Source organism: Cynocephalus volans, chromosome 17 (genome assembly GCF_027409185.1).
Source record: "Cynocephalus volans isolate mCynVol1 chromosome 17, mCynVol1.pri, whole genome shotgun sequence".
In the NCBI taxonomy this organism is placed as follows: domain Eukaryota; kingdom Metazoa; phylum Chordata; class Mammalia; order Dermoptera; family Cynocephalidae; genus Cynocephalus; species Cynocephalus volans.
In genome coordinates, this window is record NC_084476.1 from 12,643,346 (window position 1) to 12,661,689 (window position 18,344).

The following is an 18,344-nucleotide window of genomic DNA, read 5'->3' on the forward strand; positions in this document are numbered from 1 at the left end:
AGGAGCTGGTGTTTCTTTCACATAAGAAAGCCCCTCCCATTCCCTCTGGTTTTTTCACAGATATCAGGGGTCTGAGCAGTGCCTCACAGCTGGAACAGTTGAATAAGCGATACTGGTACATTTGCCAGGATTTCACTGAATATAAATATACACACCAGCCGAACCGCTTTCCTGATCTCATGATGTGCTTACCTGAGATTCGATATATTGCAGGTAATATCCTGGGTCTTGGGCTTCCAACCCTTGCTTCTCTTAGCTTGTGAAAGGAAAGAGTCGAGCAGGGTTTTCAGGATGCTGATTCTAGGCCTTTCATCAGCTACATAAAAGAGTTATCACCCTTTCCCTCAGAAAATTTCTATTATAACTGGAAGTTTGTGTTTCTTTGGTAGAGAAGAGAAGCTAACATTTCCTGAGCTCCTGTGATACGCAGAGTACTTTATGGCCTTATATCATTTAATCTCAGAACAATCACTGCAAGGCTGGTGGTTGGTAATAATGGCCATTCTATGGATGGGGAAACAGGCTTAGAGTATCTCAAATTAATTTCATTTCCTGAATTATATACTATATGAGTGGATTTTATGGTATGTGAACTATATCGCAATAAAAAAAATTAACTTCATCTCCTAGAATTGCCCATGAGCTTTAGGGGATCATTTATTTAAACTGATATCTTTAAAATCCTTCGTTTACAATGGAATTTTGTGTGTTGGAGTGTGTATGTGTTTGTGTGTGGTCTTGACCCCCTTCTGATCTTCTTGACATTTAAATGGATCTATTTCAATATAAAATCCTGGCTTTTTTTTGTTGTTTATTACTTCATTTAGTAAAAATTCTTTTGTTTATAGCTGTCCAGCACATACTGAGGAGCAGCTCAGAAATGTGACCTCTAGTCTGGCATTGTTCCTGTAAAATTCAGCAATACAATTTTTGAAGGAAAAAATTTTCAATTTGACAAGGGCCACGGAGTGGTCTAGCAGATGTGAGGTAGACCTAAACTATTGGAATTTTAGGGATATTCTGATAGTTTGTTTCAGCATTTTCTAAACTATATTCTACCAAATAGGATGTTAGTCAGGTGCTCTGTGAAATAAAGGCAAGCCAGTAATTAAACACCACTCTCCCCTATAGCTCTGATTTCTCAGCCCTGGCAATACTTTTGGTCACCTGGGAAGCTTTAAAAATATCGGTGTTTGGGTTGCACCTTCAGAGATTCTAATTTAATTGGTATGATGTGGAGCCCGAGCATCAGTATTTTTAAAACACTCCCCAGGTGACTCTAAGTTATTGATGGAGACAACCACAGCCTTAGGTATTTACAAAGCATATTAGCACACTAAATACTCTAAGTCCTTCAATACAGAAACCTGTAATGCTCTTTCAACCCTGAATTTCTCAAATTTGCTTCTGTAACTCTCCCCCCTTTTTACCTCCTGTACTTTTATTAACCTATTATACTATTCTGAGAGCCAATGCTTTGTAGAATGCTAGTTAGAGAATCTACCAGGAAAAAAAAGAAAACAGGATATAAGTTTCTCATGGTATTTGCTCTGAGAGGACATCTAGGACTACCTCTAAGTTTCAGATTTCTCATCTATAAAATGGAGATAAAAGGTGATATCTGTTACACAGAAATATTGTGAGAATTAAATGAGATAATGCTTTTAACCACCTAGTACAGAGTAAGTATTTCCTGGGTAGTAAAATGATTATGAGATGGAACCATCTCTAGACTCCCTAGGGCACGAAAATGGGTCTGGATAGCAGGATGTTAGCCCAGTCTGTTTGGCGTTTGTGATGCTCCTGGCACTTCCCTTTTCCTAGTCACTCAGCAAAGTGATATCCTTCCTCCACCAGCCCAAGAGGAGGCAGACTTGCCCTTCCACCAGTGGCCACCGCTAACTCTTCTTCTCCCACCTTGTTCCCAGGAAAGATGGTGAATGTACCCCTGGAGCAGCTGCCCCTCCTCTTTAAGGTGGTGCTGCATTCCTGCAAGACAAGTGTGGGCAAGGAATGACCTGTTCCCAGCACCCTCCTCAGGCCAACCACAGCGCCTTGGGTGGGCAGGACAGGCTCCGGAGGAAAGAGCCAGAGAGACCAAGATGGAGGCTGTGAAGCAGTATTTCCAGTTGCCTCCATAGCAAGAAGAGTTTTTTGTTTGTCTGTTTTTTAACCTCATTTTTTCTATATATTTATTTCACGACAGAGTTGAATGTATGGCCTTCAACACGATGCACATGCTTTTGTGTGAATGCAGCCAATGCATTTCCTTGCAGTTTACAGAATGTGAAGATGTTTAATGTTGCAGTGTTGTCATTGTTTAGAGATAGTTTTTTTGTATTTTGAGGGAGAGGGTGGGATGGGGCTAAGATGACTATTTCCATAATGTTGACAGAGACGACTACCTCAGTGGAAATGGGGGGAAAGGAGTGACCATCCCTACTTTTTCCACATTTTCTCAGGATACTCATACATTCGTCTGTCAGAGAGCAAACTGCCTTTTTCTAGCTACTGAATTGACAGGTAAAAGAGCACACCACAACGGGGCAAAGTGTTGTTAGGAGATTTATTAAGCATGGTGGGTGAGATGTTGGAAACAGGAAAGATAAGGATTAAGCTGTCTCTTTTCTTTGGAGAGCATGAGAAAGTAGGGCACAGTGACCGAATTTAAGGCAGGTGTCCTCCCACCCAACAAATCCTAAGGGCAGAATGGTTTCTGTCCTCACACCCTGCTGCCCCACCCCCCTACACCACCACTGTCAACTTTTCATCCAGGCAAAGTCCTGGCAATAAATCAATCCATAGGACTTGCCTACCAGCTCCTTTGGAGCTCATAGCTACCTAGTTTCCTTACATGGATCTACTAAGGCCTACCTGCCTCAGACTCCTTTCCTCTCCCTTATAAATTTGACTTCCTATTGGCGCTTTGAAAAAACTGACTGAGCAAAATGCCATGTTCTGAATACTGGTGCCCACTAATGATTTATTCTCTTTTCACTTTGTTTTCTTCAAAGCATAGTGGGAAAAAGGCCAGACTGCTATAAGAATAAATTTTCCTCCTTTGGAATCCACTGTTCCTCTCTCTACCCCACCCCATCCTACCCCCCAGGACTGAATCCAAAAATTATACTCTCTTTTTTAAATAGTGGGAAGGACCATTTACCCACCTGCTGACCAGAAATTTTGCCCCTAAATTCTACTTCAAGTTCTGCTTATCTCTCCAAAATAAGACCAGGCTCCCTCAGGGCCCCAGAACAGAAAGCCCAAAGCCCAGAGTGGCCCAACTGCCCCTTATAGTGTCAGTTGCCTGGCCAAGGCCTGGGGGGCTAGAGCCAAAAGCATCTGAAAGGGAAGGGGGGCTTTAAACTACCTCATGTTCCTAAGGGCCTGGCTGCCTCTGCAGATATGGCCTGGACCCCTTGTTCTTTTACTACCTGCCCCACCTAATCCCAGGAAATGTTCCTTACCCTCTTGACTTTGGCCAATGGTCATACCAAGTTTGTCTTGAAACTCTTTCAGGTGCTTTTCCCTTCTCTGCCTTAGTATAGCAATTGCCCCCTCCTACATGCAGGTACCTTCTGAAGCCAGTGCAGCAGACTGACCACCTAGTTGGGTGCATCCAGGGATCTAAGTGGTTCTGAGGGTCCCACAGCACCTCTTTCTGCCTATTTAGTCAAAGGCTGTTTGCTCTCTCCCCAACTCAGCCTAGTAAATCTATCCAGGAGGCCCCCACATTGTGTACATACTGGGTAGTCTGTGTCTGATTGTAATTTTTTCTTTCTGTTGAAATGTTACGGGTACCAGCAGAGTGATAATTTTGTCCCTTAATGGATCTAAAACTCAGAGCATTGCTCCTCAATGCCATTTCCCCAACTGCTCTGAGAAAGAAAAGAAAGAAGAGACATGTTCCTCAGGAAAAGCTCCAACTAGCACATCAGTGGGAAGATTTTGTTTGTGAATGTGTGTATGTATCTGTTTATTTCTAAGTTCACAATATTTTTCTTGTTTCCCTGAATTTTTTATTTAACCAACTAGGTCACATTTTTTGGCTACAGGTCAGACTCTGAGCTGCTTTACTTAAGATAGGAGAGAGGACACATATCAGAAACCCCTTCTCCAAGATGGCTCCTGTGTGCAACATCATTGTTTGCTTAGACCTCCATCTGTCAAATTATTATTTTTTGAAATTGCTTTTCAAATTAAGCATTTTACCTGTCGTGTTGGGTGTCAAAGGAAATTGCTCTCTGATGAGGCAAGAACATGTCTCTCTAATAATGTAGTACTAAACAGAGGAAGTTGTTAATTTGTGAAGTGGGAGAAATGTTCTGCAAGTTGCTGTTGCACAAATCCATTTTTACAAATGTTTGCAGCAGATTCCATAGAACAAAGAGCCCATTCATTGCTGAGAGCTCTGCAGAATCTCTGAGCCAAGTGGCCGTGTGTTCCGAGCCAGAGTCTGACCTGTGGACCGCCTTTAATGTCTTCTGCACCCAGTCCTTTTATGACGTGGGCTTTTTTTAAACAGGGTAAAGTGAATGTGTTGCGTTGCAAACTCAGGTATTATGAGGAGAAGGTAGGAGTATAGCTAGCAACGTGGAGACATTAGGTCAGCCACTAGATATATTTGAATTTGGTTTGAAGGACACAGAGAAAGGTTGGAGGAGAAGGTTTGGTATGTTTGTTTTTTGCCTTTCTTCCCATAATGTTTGGTTAACAGGTAGCCTTTTTGCTAGTGGGAGAAGAAAAAAGTTGTGTTTGTTGTCTGATTCCTCTTCTGTCCTCTCTCTGATCCCCAGTCACCAAAAACACTCATTTTGAGTGAGAATTTTTCCACCATAAAAATATGACCTGAAAACTGTGTGGAAAAGCAGAACCCCACCTCCTTGTACTGCACTGAAACATGTAAGCTTTTACCTTCCTTCCCTTTTGAATGTTTTTTTTGACCCAAGACAAAAGTTGGAATCTTGGAACTTCATCTGTAATTCATGCTCTCTGGCTCCCTTTGTAGACTTTTGGAGTCCTTCACAAGGTTTGGTATTCTTGCCCTTAGTCTGGAGAAACTCTCCAGAACCTGTCTCAGAAGCACTCCACCTGGCTCAGAGCACACCCAGCCCCCTGTGTCTGACCCACAGGTGAGGTGGGTGATCCTTGAGGGATAGAAGGAAGCAGGCAGGAATCTCCCTGTCCTGTTCCCGAGAACCAGAAAAGGGATAGAGGGAACCTAGGGGTGTCCATAACATCTCTGAAAGTCACCCACTCCACAACAACCTGCCTGTCACCTGCCACCCCTTCTCAGGGAAGTGAATACCTGCCATGGTCAGTGTCACCAGATCCTTAAAAGGCTGGGCTCTCTGAGCTAGCTGCATTGCTCTGCTACCCATTTCCTACATTTGTTTATTCTTGATTTCCTGGGGAATGGGACAGATGGAGATAGACAAATCCACTGTGGGCAACATCTAAGCCATGGCTAAGGTTGGCCAAAGTAAGGTTGATCCTGGCCTCCCAGCAGGGTAGGAAGCTGAGCAGTGGTTCCAGGTCTTCAGCTCTGGGCCCCTGGTCTATGTCTTTTTTCCTCGTTGCTTTTTAAATGTTTGCAGTTGTTTTAAGAAATCCAGTCTTTCAGACCAGCTCTTCTATTAAACTTCGAATTTTTCTTTATTAATTTTTTTAAAGTAAAAAAAAAAAAAACTAAAAAACTAAAAAACTAAACAAAAAACCCCCACTACTGTACTTTCTCCCCTTGATCCATGAGAGTTCCCTGCACTCCCTTCTGCCTTTGCAGTTGATCATCTCCCTTTTTCCTCAGCTTGAAGCATCTATGTCCAGTGTCTGTGAAATATCTGTGTCTCAGGATGAGAAACGGCAATTATTCTACCAGGTACTGGAAACTGGTTAGCCTTGAGGCAAGGGTTTCTAGGGCCACAGCTCAGGGATGTGTATTTAATTACAGGGTCCCCGGCAACCCCTCTCTTGGCTGCCACAGCAATATCTTCTTTTCTGGGCTTGGGAGCCAGACCTGGACTGTTTCCTCAGAGGTGGGAGCTCCAGAGAGCCTGCTGAGCCTGGGACCAAGCTGGGGCTTCCTCCTTGGCCAGACCTGGGCTACCTTGAGACTTGAAGACTTCTGGCTATCCTGCAACATGAGCCATGTTAGAGCTGCCTCTGCCAACTCATATAAGAAGCCTGGTTCCTCTGTCCAGTCCAGTCCCCATTTGTCCTTCCTCTTCTTGGCCTGCAGCCCTCCCTGAGCGACAGCCTGCTCAGGAACCAACTGTAGGCTCAAAGGGAAGCTTTGAGGAAGGCCATAGCCTGCTATAAGCCCAAGAAAAAAGTTATCTTACTGGTGGAGGCAAGTCTTCCAAGTCCTGAAGCCAGCCCTGCCTGCCAAAGGATTGTATTTGCCCTTTGGTGACCATTGTTTTCTTTCTCTGAAATTGTCTTGTAATAGATGATAATATTGACTCAGATTTCCAATGAAAAGAAGAAAAAAAACTACCTCTTGAGTGACATCCTGGTCTATTCCTCTCTGAGGAATCCTGTGGGAAAAGAATACTGTAGCTCCTGCTCTGTTTACATGTTTCTGTCGGGAAAGAAACCCTGCCTGCCCTGGGGTGTTGGTGTTTTTGTCTGTGTTGCCATCCTAGGCCTGCGATAGGGGCTTGTGGCTGCACTGTAATGTCTGGGCTGTGTCTGGGGAGTCCTTCCCACCTGTCCAGCCAGGGACTAGCCACCCCCTTGAAGAGGCCTCCATTGCCTTCCTGTAGGGAGCACCACCTCCCACAAACACTATCTTTAGGGGCTCTGGTGGCACATGTATCCATGAGCCTACCCTTGAGCTACCTACCCTAGGTCCACCTCCACCCACAGTCCTGTGTAGGAATTGAGTAAACGGGATGTCTCTGAGCCCTTGTCCCCAAAGGGCCGGCCAAGGGCTGCCTGCCAGCCTGGCTGCATCAACCCTGCATGACCAAATGATAGTTGGCGGGCTCTGCAGGCTACCCAGGCCCTCTGCTACCTCCCACCCTTGCCAGCTGGCAAAGGATGGGCTTTGTTCTGTGAATTGACTACCTGTGGAAATGTGACCAATTAGTGTGAAATGCATGTTTAGCAAGTGTTAGGTACTGTATTTGAACCAATAAATGTGAATCCTTCTGCACATGGCATCTGTCTGTGAAGCTTGTTTGGGGTTCTGGGGAGGGACGATGGGTCGTCATGAGGAGCTGACTTATGCCTTCAGACCTGTTGCTCTTGCATATAGCAGACAACCACCCCAATTCCTATTGCTGACGGGCTGGCAGAGGGTGGTCTCAGAGGGTGGTCTCTCAGGACTGCTTGAATCAATGAACCAGCACTGATTGAAGAGCCTGCTCTGTGTGCCAGGCACTGTCTTGGGACTTTTCACAAACCTGGACCTCCTTGATCTTCAAGGATTATTACCTCTGTTTTATAAATGAAGAAGCTAAGGTTGAGAGAGACGAAGGGACTCACCCAAGTTCACCCAGCCAGAAAGTGGCACAAGTAGAGGAACTGAGTAGTGGGAGAGGCACAGACCTTTGCAGTACAGCGGGATGAGGGTTGTAACTAGGGATGTGAGTGGGGTTGTAAAGGCCCAGAGGAGTGGCTTGTTCTACTCAGGATAGTCAGGAAGGGCTTCACAGATGAGTATTGTTGAAGGTGGCCCTTGAAGGAAGTCACCAGGCAAAGAGGAGGACAGACCAGGTAGAGGAATCAACAGCATGTTCAAAGGCCCATGTGTGATGAGAAAGATATGGAGGATTCAGTTCTAACAAGGGACTGCCACAGCAGGAATGGTGGCAAACGGGAGGGATTAGCAAGGGTTGAGGCTGAGAAGCAGTTGAGGCCTTGAATGCCATAGTCAGGAATTTGGGGAAAGAAAAGCATCTCCTAAGTCTCGGGAAAGAGCTGCATCTCAGGGACAGCAGTGTGCTGGTGGGTGGCCTGCTAGGTCTAGCAGGCAAATTAATACCTTTCTTTCAGAAAATAGATGAGGTCCTTTAACAGCTTTTCTAGAGCTGAGAAAATGGAGGCACTGAGAGGTCAAGGGACATGGCAAAAGTCACATAGGAAGTGTCAGAGTCAGGACTTGAACCCAGATAGATCTGTCCAATCAAATTCCCAACTGTCCTGTAATCCTGCTCATACATTCAGTAGATGGCAGAGTTTAGGTTGAGGGTTGTGTGAAGACAGATGGGAAAGATGAAGGCTCCTCAGTCTAGGAAGACAAAAGCTGAGGAGAGTCTGAGCAGTCGATTAAATCCTCTTGTGTGAAATGAGGAAAGCCCAGCTGCCTTCCCATACCTCAGCCTCCATCACAAGGGACCAGAAAGCCCTTGAGGTTTGAAAGAGATGGTGTTAGAACAAAGGAAATACTGCACAACAAATTAATTGACTGTCTTCCTTGTCTACAAGAGAGAACAGATACGCAGAGGTGCAAGGAGGAGGAGAAACACATTGGCTGTTCACATAGTGAGTGCCAGGCACTGTGGTTGGTGCTTCACCTGTGTTGTCTCATGTAATCCTCATAACAACCCCGCAAGGTATAGTTCTCAGCCCCATTTTAGTTGCAAGCAAATTGAGGCTCGAGGAAGTTAAGCCATTTGCCTAAGATGACACGAGTAAGTGGCAGAATTGGCTTTTGAATCGAGGTCTATCTGATACCAAAGTTACAACAGGATTCCTCCCAGCTCAGCCTTAGCAATTCAGTAGTGCTGAGTATGAATGTCTGGAGTTTGTAACAAACCTCAGTAATGGCCTTTGGTTGAACCTTTTGCTATTAAGAAAAACAGAACTCCATTAAACTAATAAAAGATTAATTCTGCAAGAGATAGAAGAACAGATCCGACCAAATTGAGCTGAAAAGCAGTGCTGTCCCAAACACGCAGAATGCTGCAGGCACTAAATCTGTATTTCTCAGAACATGCAAAGTTACTCCGAAAGGTCATGGAAAAATAGAACTGAAATAATGCACTTTTCAACTTTCAGCCCAATAAGATCAAAGTCATGTACCTGAGGTGCAGTGGTGGCAAAGTTGCTGCCACATCTGTCCTGGACCCCAAGATCAGCCCCCTGGTTCTTTTTCCAAAAAGGGTTGGTGATGACATTGCCAAGGCAACCAGTGACTGGAAAGTTCTGAGGATTACAGTGAAACTGACCATTCAGAACAAACAAGCCCAGATTGAGGTAGTACCTTCCGCCTCTGCCTTGATCATCAAAGCCATTAAGGAACCACCAAGAATTCAGAAAGAAACAGAAGAACATTAAACACAGTAGAAATACACTTTTGATGAGATCATCAACATTGTCCGAAAAATGTGGCACAGATCTTTGGATAGAGAACTCTCTGGAACAATTAAAGAGATCCTCGGGACTGCCCAGACTGTGGGCAACAATGCTGATGGCCGCCAGCCTCATGACGTCATAGATGAGGTCAACAGTGATGTAGTAGAATGCCCAGCTAGTTAAGAAAAACACAGGAAAATAATAAAGGACCATTTAACAACAAAAAAAAGGTAATGCAAATCTTTCCATGAACTTTTTGAAGTGCGCTCATAGACATCCCATGAGGTGGGAAAAAGAAGTAGGAATTCTTTTGCCAGAAATTTGGGAGATACTGCCCTGTGTCTTCTCATTGATTCCCAACTTTCATTGGCATATTAAAGGCTCTGAGAAGAAAATTTAATTTGTTTATCCCATGTTCTACCAAAAGTATTTGAGCATTGAACATTTTTTCCTCCTATTAAGATTCTGGACAGTAGTCTATGAATAAAATTTAGGACACTGCTCTAAATTTATAAATTGTTACTTTAAGTTACACTGAGCTTTTGGTTTTCTGGAGTGCCAGGCAATAATCTAGAAGTAAAGAATAATAAAGTAATTAACATGTAGAAAGGAAAGCACTGTGCTAAGCATTTTATGTGCATTAGAATACTGATTCCCCAGAGCAACCCAAAGAGGTTGCTGCTATAATGATCCCATTTTACAGATAAGAAAACAGAGGCCCAGAGAGAGTTAGTAATTCGCCTGAGATTACATAACTAGTGAGACTTCTGGAATGAATATACACTGGCATTGATTGAGTGCCTACTATTAGGCAGGAATCTGTGCCGAGATCCATATCCTTATGCAAACCCTTGGAGGTAAGGTCATCTCTGTGTGATTGAAGAAATAGGGGATGTTGGCTGTTCTGGGTTATGCCAGAGTCTGAAGCCAGAAGTCCCCAGAAATGATGGTAGGGGAGGGTGTTGGGATGAGGTTGGGTCTGGCTACATAGAACCCTTCCTAGGGATCATCTCCCTCAGGCAGCCTGTGGGACAGCAGGCACATCAACCACGGGTCTTACCACCTGAGTTCTAATTCCAGCTCTTCCCCTTACCAGTTGTATGTGACCTGGACCCAGAGAGATATCTCTCTGGTCTTCACTTCCCCTGTCAGATAAATGGAGATGATAGTGCCTGTGTCTCAGGAGTTTAAGGAAGATTGACTGGCTGGCTAAAGTCAGTATGTAAAAAAGGAAGCTATGTACCAGGAGCTGCCACCCCTAGACCCCAACAGCAGCAACCCAGCAGAACCATGAGCCACCTCTATGGCTTGGTCTGGCCTTGGCCTGGCTGCCCATCAGTTTTAGGTCCACAGTGATGATCAGCCTCTCTCAGATCCTGTGGCAAATGTGCCCATCTGCCAGACCCTGGGCTCTTGGAGTCTTGTTCCCTTGGCAACAAGTCTCACCATGGAGACCACATCCCCATCCTTGCCCTGCCTGCAAGCTCCCTCTCCACAGACCTTCCCTGCTCAATGCACAGTCCTGGGAGCCATGTAGGGACCAAGGAACACTTTAAGGAGGCACTTCCTCAGGGTGAGGAGTTCAAGGCACAGCCAGCCATTTTTTGAATATCTCCTCTATGCCTGGCAAGGTTCTGAGGAGTCTGTCTACATATGTGGTCTCATTTAGGCTAAAAGCCAGGCACTCATGCTATTTTACCTTGGTGGAAATGGAGGCTCAGGGAGGCAACACGGACCAGCCCAAAGTCTCACAGTTGATGGTGTTGGAGCTGAGACTTGAATCCAGCCCTTCCGGCTCAGAAACCTGTGTTTTCTCTGCAGCTTCCAACCCCATCCGTATTGCCAAGACACACTGCCTCCAGCCACAGTCTGGGGAGAGTTGGGTAGTTGAGTGGATCCTTCTACTATAGGCCCTTGCTGACGGCACAAGCAGCAGCCAGCAGCCCTATGAGGTTTGGGCTGGGCCCAGCAGCAGCACAGCTGAGGAACTGCACTATTTTAAGCCAGGACCGGAGGGCCCCATGTGGGCACAGGGAGGGTGGCCTCAGGCTCTTGGCCAGCTTCCCGGAAGTCACCATGGCCTCCCTCCTCTCCCCCGAGCAGCTTTCTGAGGTAGTCACTTCCCTACAAACAGGAAGGAGGCCCTCAGGCCAGAAGACCTCCAGCCCCAGCTTCCTCCCGCTACCCCCCAGTCTTCTCTACTGCATGGTGAGACCACCACCAGCTCTAGGCCCTAACCAGTGCCCATTATCTGGGCTGATTCCTAGCAGGTGGGTGAGAAGGGGCTTGAATTTCTGCTGCTCGGGCTGCCCTAGTTCACACATTATGGGTCTGAGGCCTCCACTTTCCCAGGCCTTTTGTCTCCTCATGTATATCCTGAGTTCTCATATACATTCCCATTGAGGCTGGTCACTGTGAGCCAGAAAGAAAGCAGAGGTGTTTCCAGATGTGGTCCCACTCAAGGACCCCAGAGAGAGAAAAGAGAAAGAGACTAAGAGGCTGAAAGTAGCAGAGAGAAACAAACTGGGACATTCTGAAAGGGAGACTGAGGCAAAAATAGTGATAGATTCATCGTGACAGAGACAAGAGCAGATGTGCAGAGACAACAGCAGAGAGACAAGCAAAGAGACACCAGAAGTGTCTGCAGAGGGCTGGGGCCAAAAGAGCAGGGGGTGGCTCTGAGTGGTGGCTTCTGACCACCCCCCAAGCACAGGCCCTGTCTCAGGGCTGTGGGGGGCCCACTGGCTGCGTGGCTGAAGAGGAATGTGGGGAGCAAGGCTGGGTCACCCTTTGAGGGCCAAGCGTGTGCACCATGAGATAAGCAACCCCAGGCAGGGGGCCCCAGCTGCGCTGCACGCTCCAGGAGCATGGTGGAGAGAGGCTGGGCCCAAGGCTGGAGCCCAGCCCTGCTAGACACCAGCTCCTGCATCTCCTCCTGAGGCTCCACCAGGCCTCACGTTCTAGAAAGTCCCCTTGGCCCAGCCCTTGAGGGTGTGCAGATTCTGAAAGTGTCCCCTTCATAGAAGAACAGGATGGGCCTTGGGAACAGCACCAGTCACAGAAAGGCTCTTACCTTGATTCTCCAGCTCTGGCTGCAGTCCTGGCTCAGGTGAGGGGGCTGGGGGTGGGGGGGCACTAAGCTGATCATGGAGAGCAGGGGCTCCGGCAGGCTGAGGGGTGCCATGGTGGGCAGCTCTGCACTGGACTCTGTGAGTTGTCCCAATGTGGCATTGTGCACTCGTATGTGCAAGTGTGTGTCTGCATACATGTGTCCTTGTGCTTCCTCAAATGTGGGGGTGTGCAAAGATGTACATGTCCACGTGTTGCCAGGAGCCCCATTTTACCTCCACAAGTCCCTGCTCTCAGACTAGAGAAGTGGCCCCAGAAGGCACCTGGTCTCTCCCACCACCAGGTGGTCCAGCCTGGAGAGCCACTAGAGGGAGGGGGAAGAATGAGTGAGCAGGTCTGTTGCAGCTCCAGCCCCCCTCCCCACACTGCAGCTGAGGCTCCCGCTGGCCACGGCCTTGACCCAGCACTATGGACTTCTCTGACATTGGCATCGGATCTGAACATCTGGCAGCAGGCTGATAAGGGGTGCAGCGGAAACAGCCTCTGCTGCTGCCAGCAGGCCCGCCCCCTCTGCTGCCCTGCACAGGGTCTTCACATCCACACTCCTCTGCCTCCAGCTTTCTGGGCCCCTGCCCCTCTCGCTTCTCGTTCTCTGCCTCAGACTCTCTCTCCCTCTCTCTTTGAATTTCTCTTTCATCCCTTCTCTCTCTCTGGATTTCTCTCTCATCCATGCCCCCCTGCCCCCACCCATCTCTGGGTCCGTTTTGCTATCAATGGATCTCCCTTTTCTCTCTCTCTTCTCATTTTCTGCCTCTGTCTCTCTATAGCATCTCTCTTTTTCCTGCTGTCTTTTACACTGTACCCCAACTATAGTCCAATGATTCTGTCCCCTCCTCTCCATTTCAGTTTCTGGGTCTCTGGTTTGTTTGTTCCTTATCCCACCTCCAGGAAATAGGCCTGGCACTTTGGGAAAGTCCCCACTTAGGAGAGAGACCCTGGGCTTTGTTTGCCTGGAGAGGGAAAGAGGGAGAAGCCTGAGTCAGGACTACACCCCTTCTCCTTCCCCTCCGGGTGGGTCTCACAGCCTGGGACCACCTGGGCTGGAGCTTGAAGGAAAGGACAAATAGGCCACCCAGGGACTCTGGCAGAGTAGACAGGAGTCTGTGCCTACAAGCCCAGGCCCTGGACACCCACTGCCTGGATTTGAATGCTGGTCCCATCATACCTTTGCTTTGTGACTTTGGGAAGACACCTCTCTGAGCCCTGAGTTTCCTTATCTCTCAAATGCTGCACATGCAGGTGAAGTGAAAATACTACCTACTTCTCAGGATGGTGGATAGGGTTTGAGACTGACTGCAGGTGTGAAGTAGTAAGGGGTCTGGCACATAGGGAGCACTTCTGAGTTAGGGCCTCACCATTCCCAGCATGCTGGTGACCCCTGGCCCAACCCCACCCCCATGGAGCATCCAGTACAGGTGAAGGTGGGAGAGGGGCAGCACCAAGGAAGGGGGTATCGGTTAACAAATCCAGGGTTGATTAGGGGATGAGGAGCACCCAGCCTACATGGTGAAAAGTGACAGCTGACACCTACAGAGAAGGAGACAGGACAGGAGGAGCAGGCAGCAGAATTCTATGCCTACAGGCAGCGGGTGCAGGGACAAGCAGTCATTCAACAAACTGACACTTGCTCTGTGCTGGCTACTGAGGCTCCGGAGATAAATCATGCCTTTCCTTGAGGGTTCCCCAGGCTGGGGTGAGTCATTCTATCACAGAAGGGCAAACAATGTTCATGTTGATGTTGCAATCTCAGACTCAACATGGAAAGGGCCCCTAAGGGCAGGCCAGCCAGTCCTTCAGCTTGTTTGTGTTTTGCTAACATTTATTGACCACACATGATACAGCAGGCAGCCACTGAGTATGTTACATGTATTGTCTCATTCCGTCCCCATTTTGCAGAGAAGACGTAAGGCCCAGAGAGGGGAAGTGACTGGTCCTAGGTCACACAGCTAGAAAATGGCACCACTGGGATTTAATACAGAGTCTTTGCGAGCAATTCTCCTCAGGGCTCAAGGACTCACCAGGAGACGATGATAAAGCCAGGCCGGTTCTTTTCATGGCCTCATGGCGTTAAAAGACTCTGTTTGTTCTGTTTCAGAAGGCAGGAAAAGTGGACCCAATTCCACAAAGTCTCCCATCAAAAGAGGTGCAAAGAACCGTGATTCTGTTGTTGCTATAGGTATGTGACACATTGGTGACACAGGGTATTTGCTAGGACATTCCTTTATTAAATTCAGAGGATGAGTGGTATTAATCCAGAAACAAAACTGTTGCATTAAAATGGGGACACTAAAATAAGAATAATGAAATAAAATAAAATAAAATAAAATAAAATAAAATAAAATAAAATGGGGAGACTCGTTAGGTTCAGCCATATGCAAGAGAAGTGAATCTTGTAAGAACTTCTATAGGTGAAAGAGACATAATTGTGCACTTTGGGGAATAAGCTGTATATTATGTTGTAGCTACAATTAGAATATATTTGATCAGTAGAATCAGTTATGACTGTCAGTAAAATAGTGTTGTATGTTCACAAAAAAATTAAGTGGCATAATGAGGAAAAAACACACTAGTTTTTAAATACCTGTATAATTGGCTTCAGTTATCCAGAAAAATCCCTCTCATCCCAAGCTAGGTGAGTGTTTTACATGATTTGTCTATTTCCTCAAATGAAGGGATATGTGTGTGTGTGTTGGGTGGTGATTCTCAACAATGATTGCCCCTTCGTCCCCCTGTGCCCCACTCCATCCCCAGGATGAATGACTGTGAGGTAAATCCTCTTCCCTTGTCATCGTGTGGAATCCCCAGTGCCAGGAACAGTGCATGACACCTAGAGAGCACTCAGTACACGTGAGACGAACCAAGGAAGGCACCAAAGAGCACAAAATGTGTGGGAGGGGCACAGGGCCCAGCAACCTGGGTCCTGCAGGACCAGGATCATTCAGGACCTGTCTGGGCTTAGGGATTGATCAGGGACATCTCCCAGGCTGCTTGGGAAGGCCTGGCCTTCTAAATAAAACCCACTTCCATCTACCCTGCCCTATCCTGGCCTAGCTACCCACTTGGTCCAAACTGGGACTGCTGTAGCCACCTACTTGGCCCCAGAGACAGTCTCAGCCCAGCCTCAGTTTTTCCAGCTATCGACTGGGAATATCAGCAGCCCACAGTAGATGGTGACATTCAAAGAAGCCGATGTTGAATGCGTCCATGAAATGTTCAGCCAGCTCACCTGCTTACCTTCTGTTCCTCCCAACCCCTTCCTTTCTTTCTTTACCTTATGGAAGAGTAAAAAAGACAAGGCCACAACAGCAGGCCACCTGGTCAAGTAGTCCGTGCCCCTGCCTCTGCACCAGCCTATCCTGACTCCACTCCCATGTATGGGCCAAGATGGACCATGCAGGGCCAGGCCCCAGGGAGGTAGCCATTCAAGGGGAGAGAGGCCAGGCTGCAGGCCGGGTGGGGGAGCAGCCCATAAATCTGGTCCCACTCCCACCCAGTCGCTAACAAGCGGGGCTGCCTACCCGCCTACGTGGGGTCCCTGCCTCTGGGCTCCCACAGCGGCCTGGAACAGCCAGCTGGCCAAGGCCTCCAGAGTGCCTTGGCCTCCGCCCCCACCCGCGGCCCCCAGATAGATAGGGGTATTTTTTTTCTTTTAGGAGAAGAAAAAAAAAAAAAAATAGACCTAAATGAAGAGAAACACCAACAAAGAAGGAGAGAGGCCTGTGGAGTCACGTGGGGGCAGAGACCAATTGGGCCTCCGGTGGCCCCCCCCAAAGGGCGGGGAGGAGGAGGAGGACGGACGGACAGGGCCAGCCCGCTGTCCGCCTGCCGCCCGCTGTAGTGTGAAGGAGTTCCTGCGTGCCCACGGTCGCCACTGCCCCACCTGGGCCACCGGAGCCTGCCCCTGGACCCCCGGTGCCCACTGTCCACCCTCATCCGGCGTGAGAGCTCTCCTTCCGCTCCGTAAGTGAGGGCCTGGGCCCAGGCCTCTAATGGCCAGCCTCCCTCCTCAGTGCCTCCCTGCGGCCTGGGCCGGCCACTGCCTGCTCTGCTGAGTGACTGGTGCTCACTGCTCTGGGCAGGGAAGGGGCCAGGGTCTCCCCAGACCTGCTCTCCCACCTTGCTACCCCCTCTTCTTCCCTGGGCAGCTGACGGGAGGAGCTAGGCCCATGGCGAAGGGCCCTATGGGGGTCTGCGGGTGCCCCGCTGCCTACTGGTGGCTGGGTGTTTACAGGGTGTGTTGGTCCGAGCCTAGCAGTCTGTGAGTGTGTCCATGGATCTCTGGACCTGTCTTTGGGTCTCTGGGTCTCCCTGCCTGCGTGTCTGTGTTGTCTCTGTGGATGTCTGAGTCTCAGTGTGTATCCGCATGTCTGTCTCCATGTCCATCTGTAAGTCCAGCTACTGTGGCAGGGCCAGGTCTATGTTTGCCTCCCTGGGTAGGTGGGTGATGGGCGGTGATTCCCCACATGTTGGGCTGGAACCTAGGGCTGCGGTGGGGGGGGAGTGCAACGGAGCCCAACCTGTGATATAGAACCCCTGGGGAAGAGGGGGGTTGAGGTGAAGAGAGAAGGGAAAAGCTGGCTCAGAGCTCAGTCCACCACCCCACCTGGGCCCCCAGCCCAGACTTGTGCTCACACTGCCTGGGTCCTCCCAACAATGTCCAGGAGACCCCAGGTGGGCTCTGCATAGAGTAACCCACTGGGCGCCCCAGCCCAGTCCTCCCCCTTGGTTCCCCTCCACTCTCCTGCAGAGATGGTGACGCTTTTACTTTCCACTTTCTCAGGGCTCCTCGCTGACGGGAAGCTGTTCAGAGGCAGAGTAGCCCCTGCCTCCAGCTAAGGCAGAGAGGGTGGTGTTTCTCAGGGGCTTGGGGTGGGGGGCCGTGACTATGGCTTCTGGGTCTCTTTCCTCCCTCCTCACCAATATTCGTCTATGGAATCGCCCAGAAACGGCAGAACCCCATCTGTGGGCCGATCTTTTCCATTTTACATATGGAGAAACTGAGGCTCAGAAAGGCGAAATGACTTGCCTGAGCTTGCACGGCAAGTCTGCAGACTCCGCTCCTCATTCCGCGGGGTGAGCAAGATGAGGGTGGTCTGCGCGGGGTCCCCGGGCTTCGGCTCGCGGGACTAAAGCGCCAGCTCCAACAGAAGCCTTGGCCTCTGGGCTGGGGCGCAGACTCAGCCTTTCGGTCGGTTGCCTTGCTGCCAAAGCAAAATTGCGGTATTTCCCGGCTCGAAGATCGCGGCTTTTTGGCCTCGCGGTCCCCAGCACTCTCTCGGACCCGAGGTGCCCGCGGGGGCGGGGGCGGGATGCGAGCAAGGCCCTTCCTCCCGAGGGTCTGTTTCTTCAACTGAAAAAAGCGGGCAGCCTGCTGGACGCCCCCAGACCCAGAGCAGTTGCTCTGCCCGTCCTGGCCCGGGGACCCCTTTGTCCCCAAATCTGCTGGGCGCTCCCTTCCTCCACCCCGGCCCAGGTGAGGACTCAGAGGGCTGCAGGGGTGCCCTGCCCCTGGGCTCTGTTCTCCCAGCTCCCGCGGTGGCTTCGGGCCCTCCTTAGACCTCGGAAAGTCGCAGAGCAGGATGGCCACGATTGCCATTTCCAGACGAGCACACTGAGACTCGTGGAGAAGGGGTTTGCGCGGATCTCTCCGCGGGGCCACTGAGCCCCTCCGCCATGCCAGGCATGTATTTTGCCAGCGCGACTTCGGCTCATCCTCACGACCCACCCTTAAGGAAGACCGGTCATCATTTCCACTTCACAGATGAGGAAACTGAAGACTGCAGACGGGGACAGACTTGCTTACGGCTCGACTGAGGAAATGTAGAAGGACCAACGGGAGAACCCGGCTTCTAGCCTTGAACCCGTGCCATGCCACGGTCCCCACGCTCGTCCTTACCCACTTCCACGCTGCAAAA

The 18,344-nt window shown here is 49.2% G+C and overlaps 1 protein-coding gene and 1 pseudogene across 4 annotated transcripts in view; both read left to right on the forward strand.

Moving 5' to 3' along the window:
- NR6A1 (nuclear receptor subfamily 6 group A member 1) overlaps positions 1–2,017 on the forward strand; it is a 205,914-nt gene extending 203,897 nt beyond the window's left edge. For all 4 annotated transcript variants that reach the window (XM_063082429.1, XM_063082427.1, XM_063082430.1 and 1 more), the window contains exons 9-10: positions 61–213; positions 1,929–2,017. In XM_063082429.1, coding sequence (XP_062938499.1) covers positions 61–213; positions 1,929–2,017 — 242 coding nt within the window. The remainder of the gene's footprint in view (positions 1–60; positions 214–1,928) is intronic.
- A 6,610-nt stretch (positions 2,018–8,627) lies between these two features.
- Positions 8,628–9,483, forward strand: LOC134365533 (large ribosomal subunit protein uL11-like; annotated as a pseudogene).
- The last annotated feature ends 8,861 nt before the right edge of the window (positions 9,484–18,344 follow it).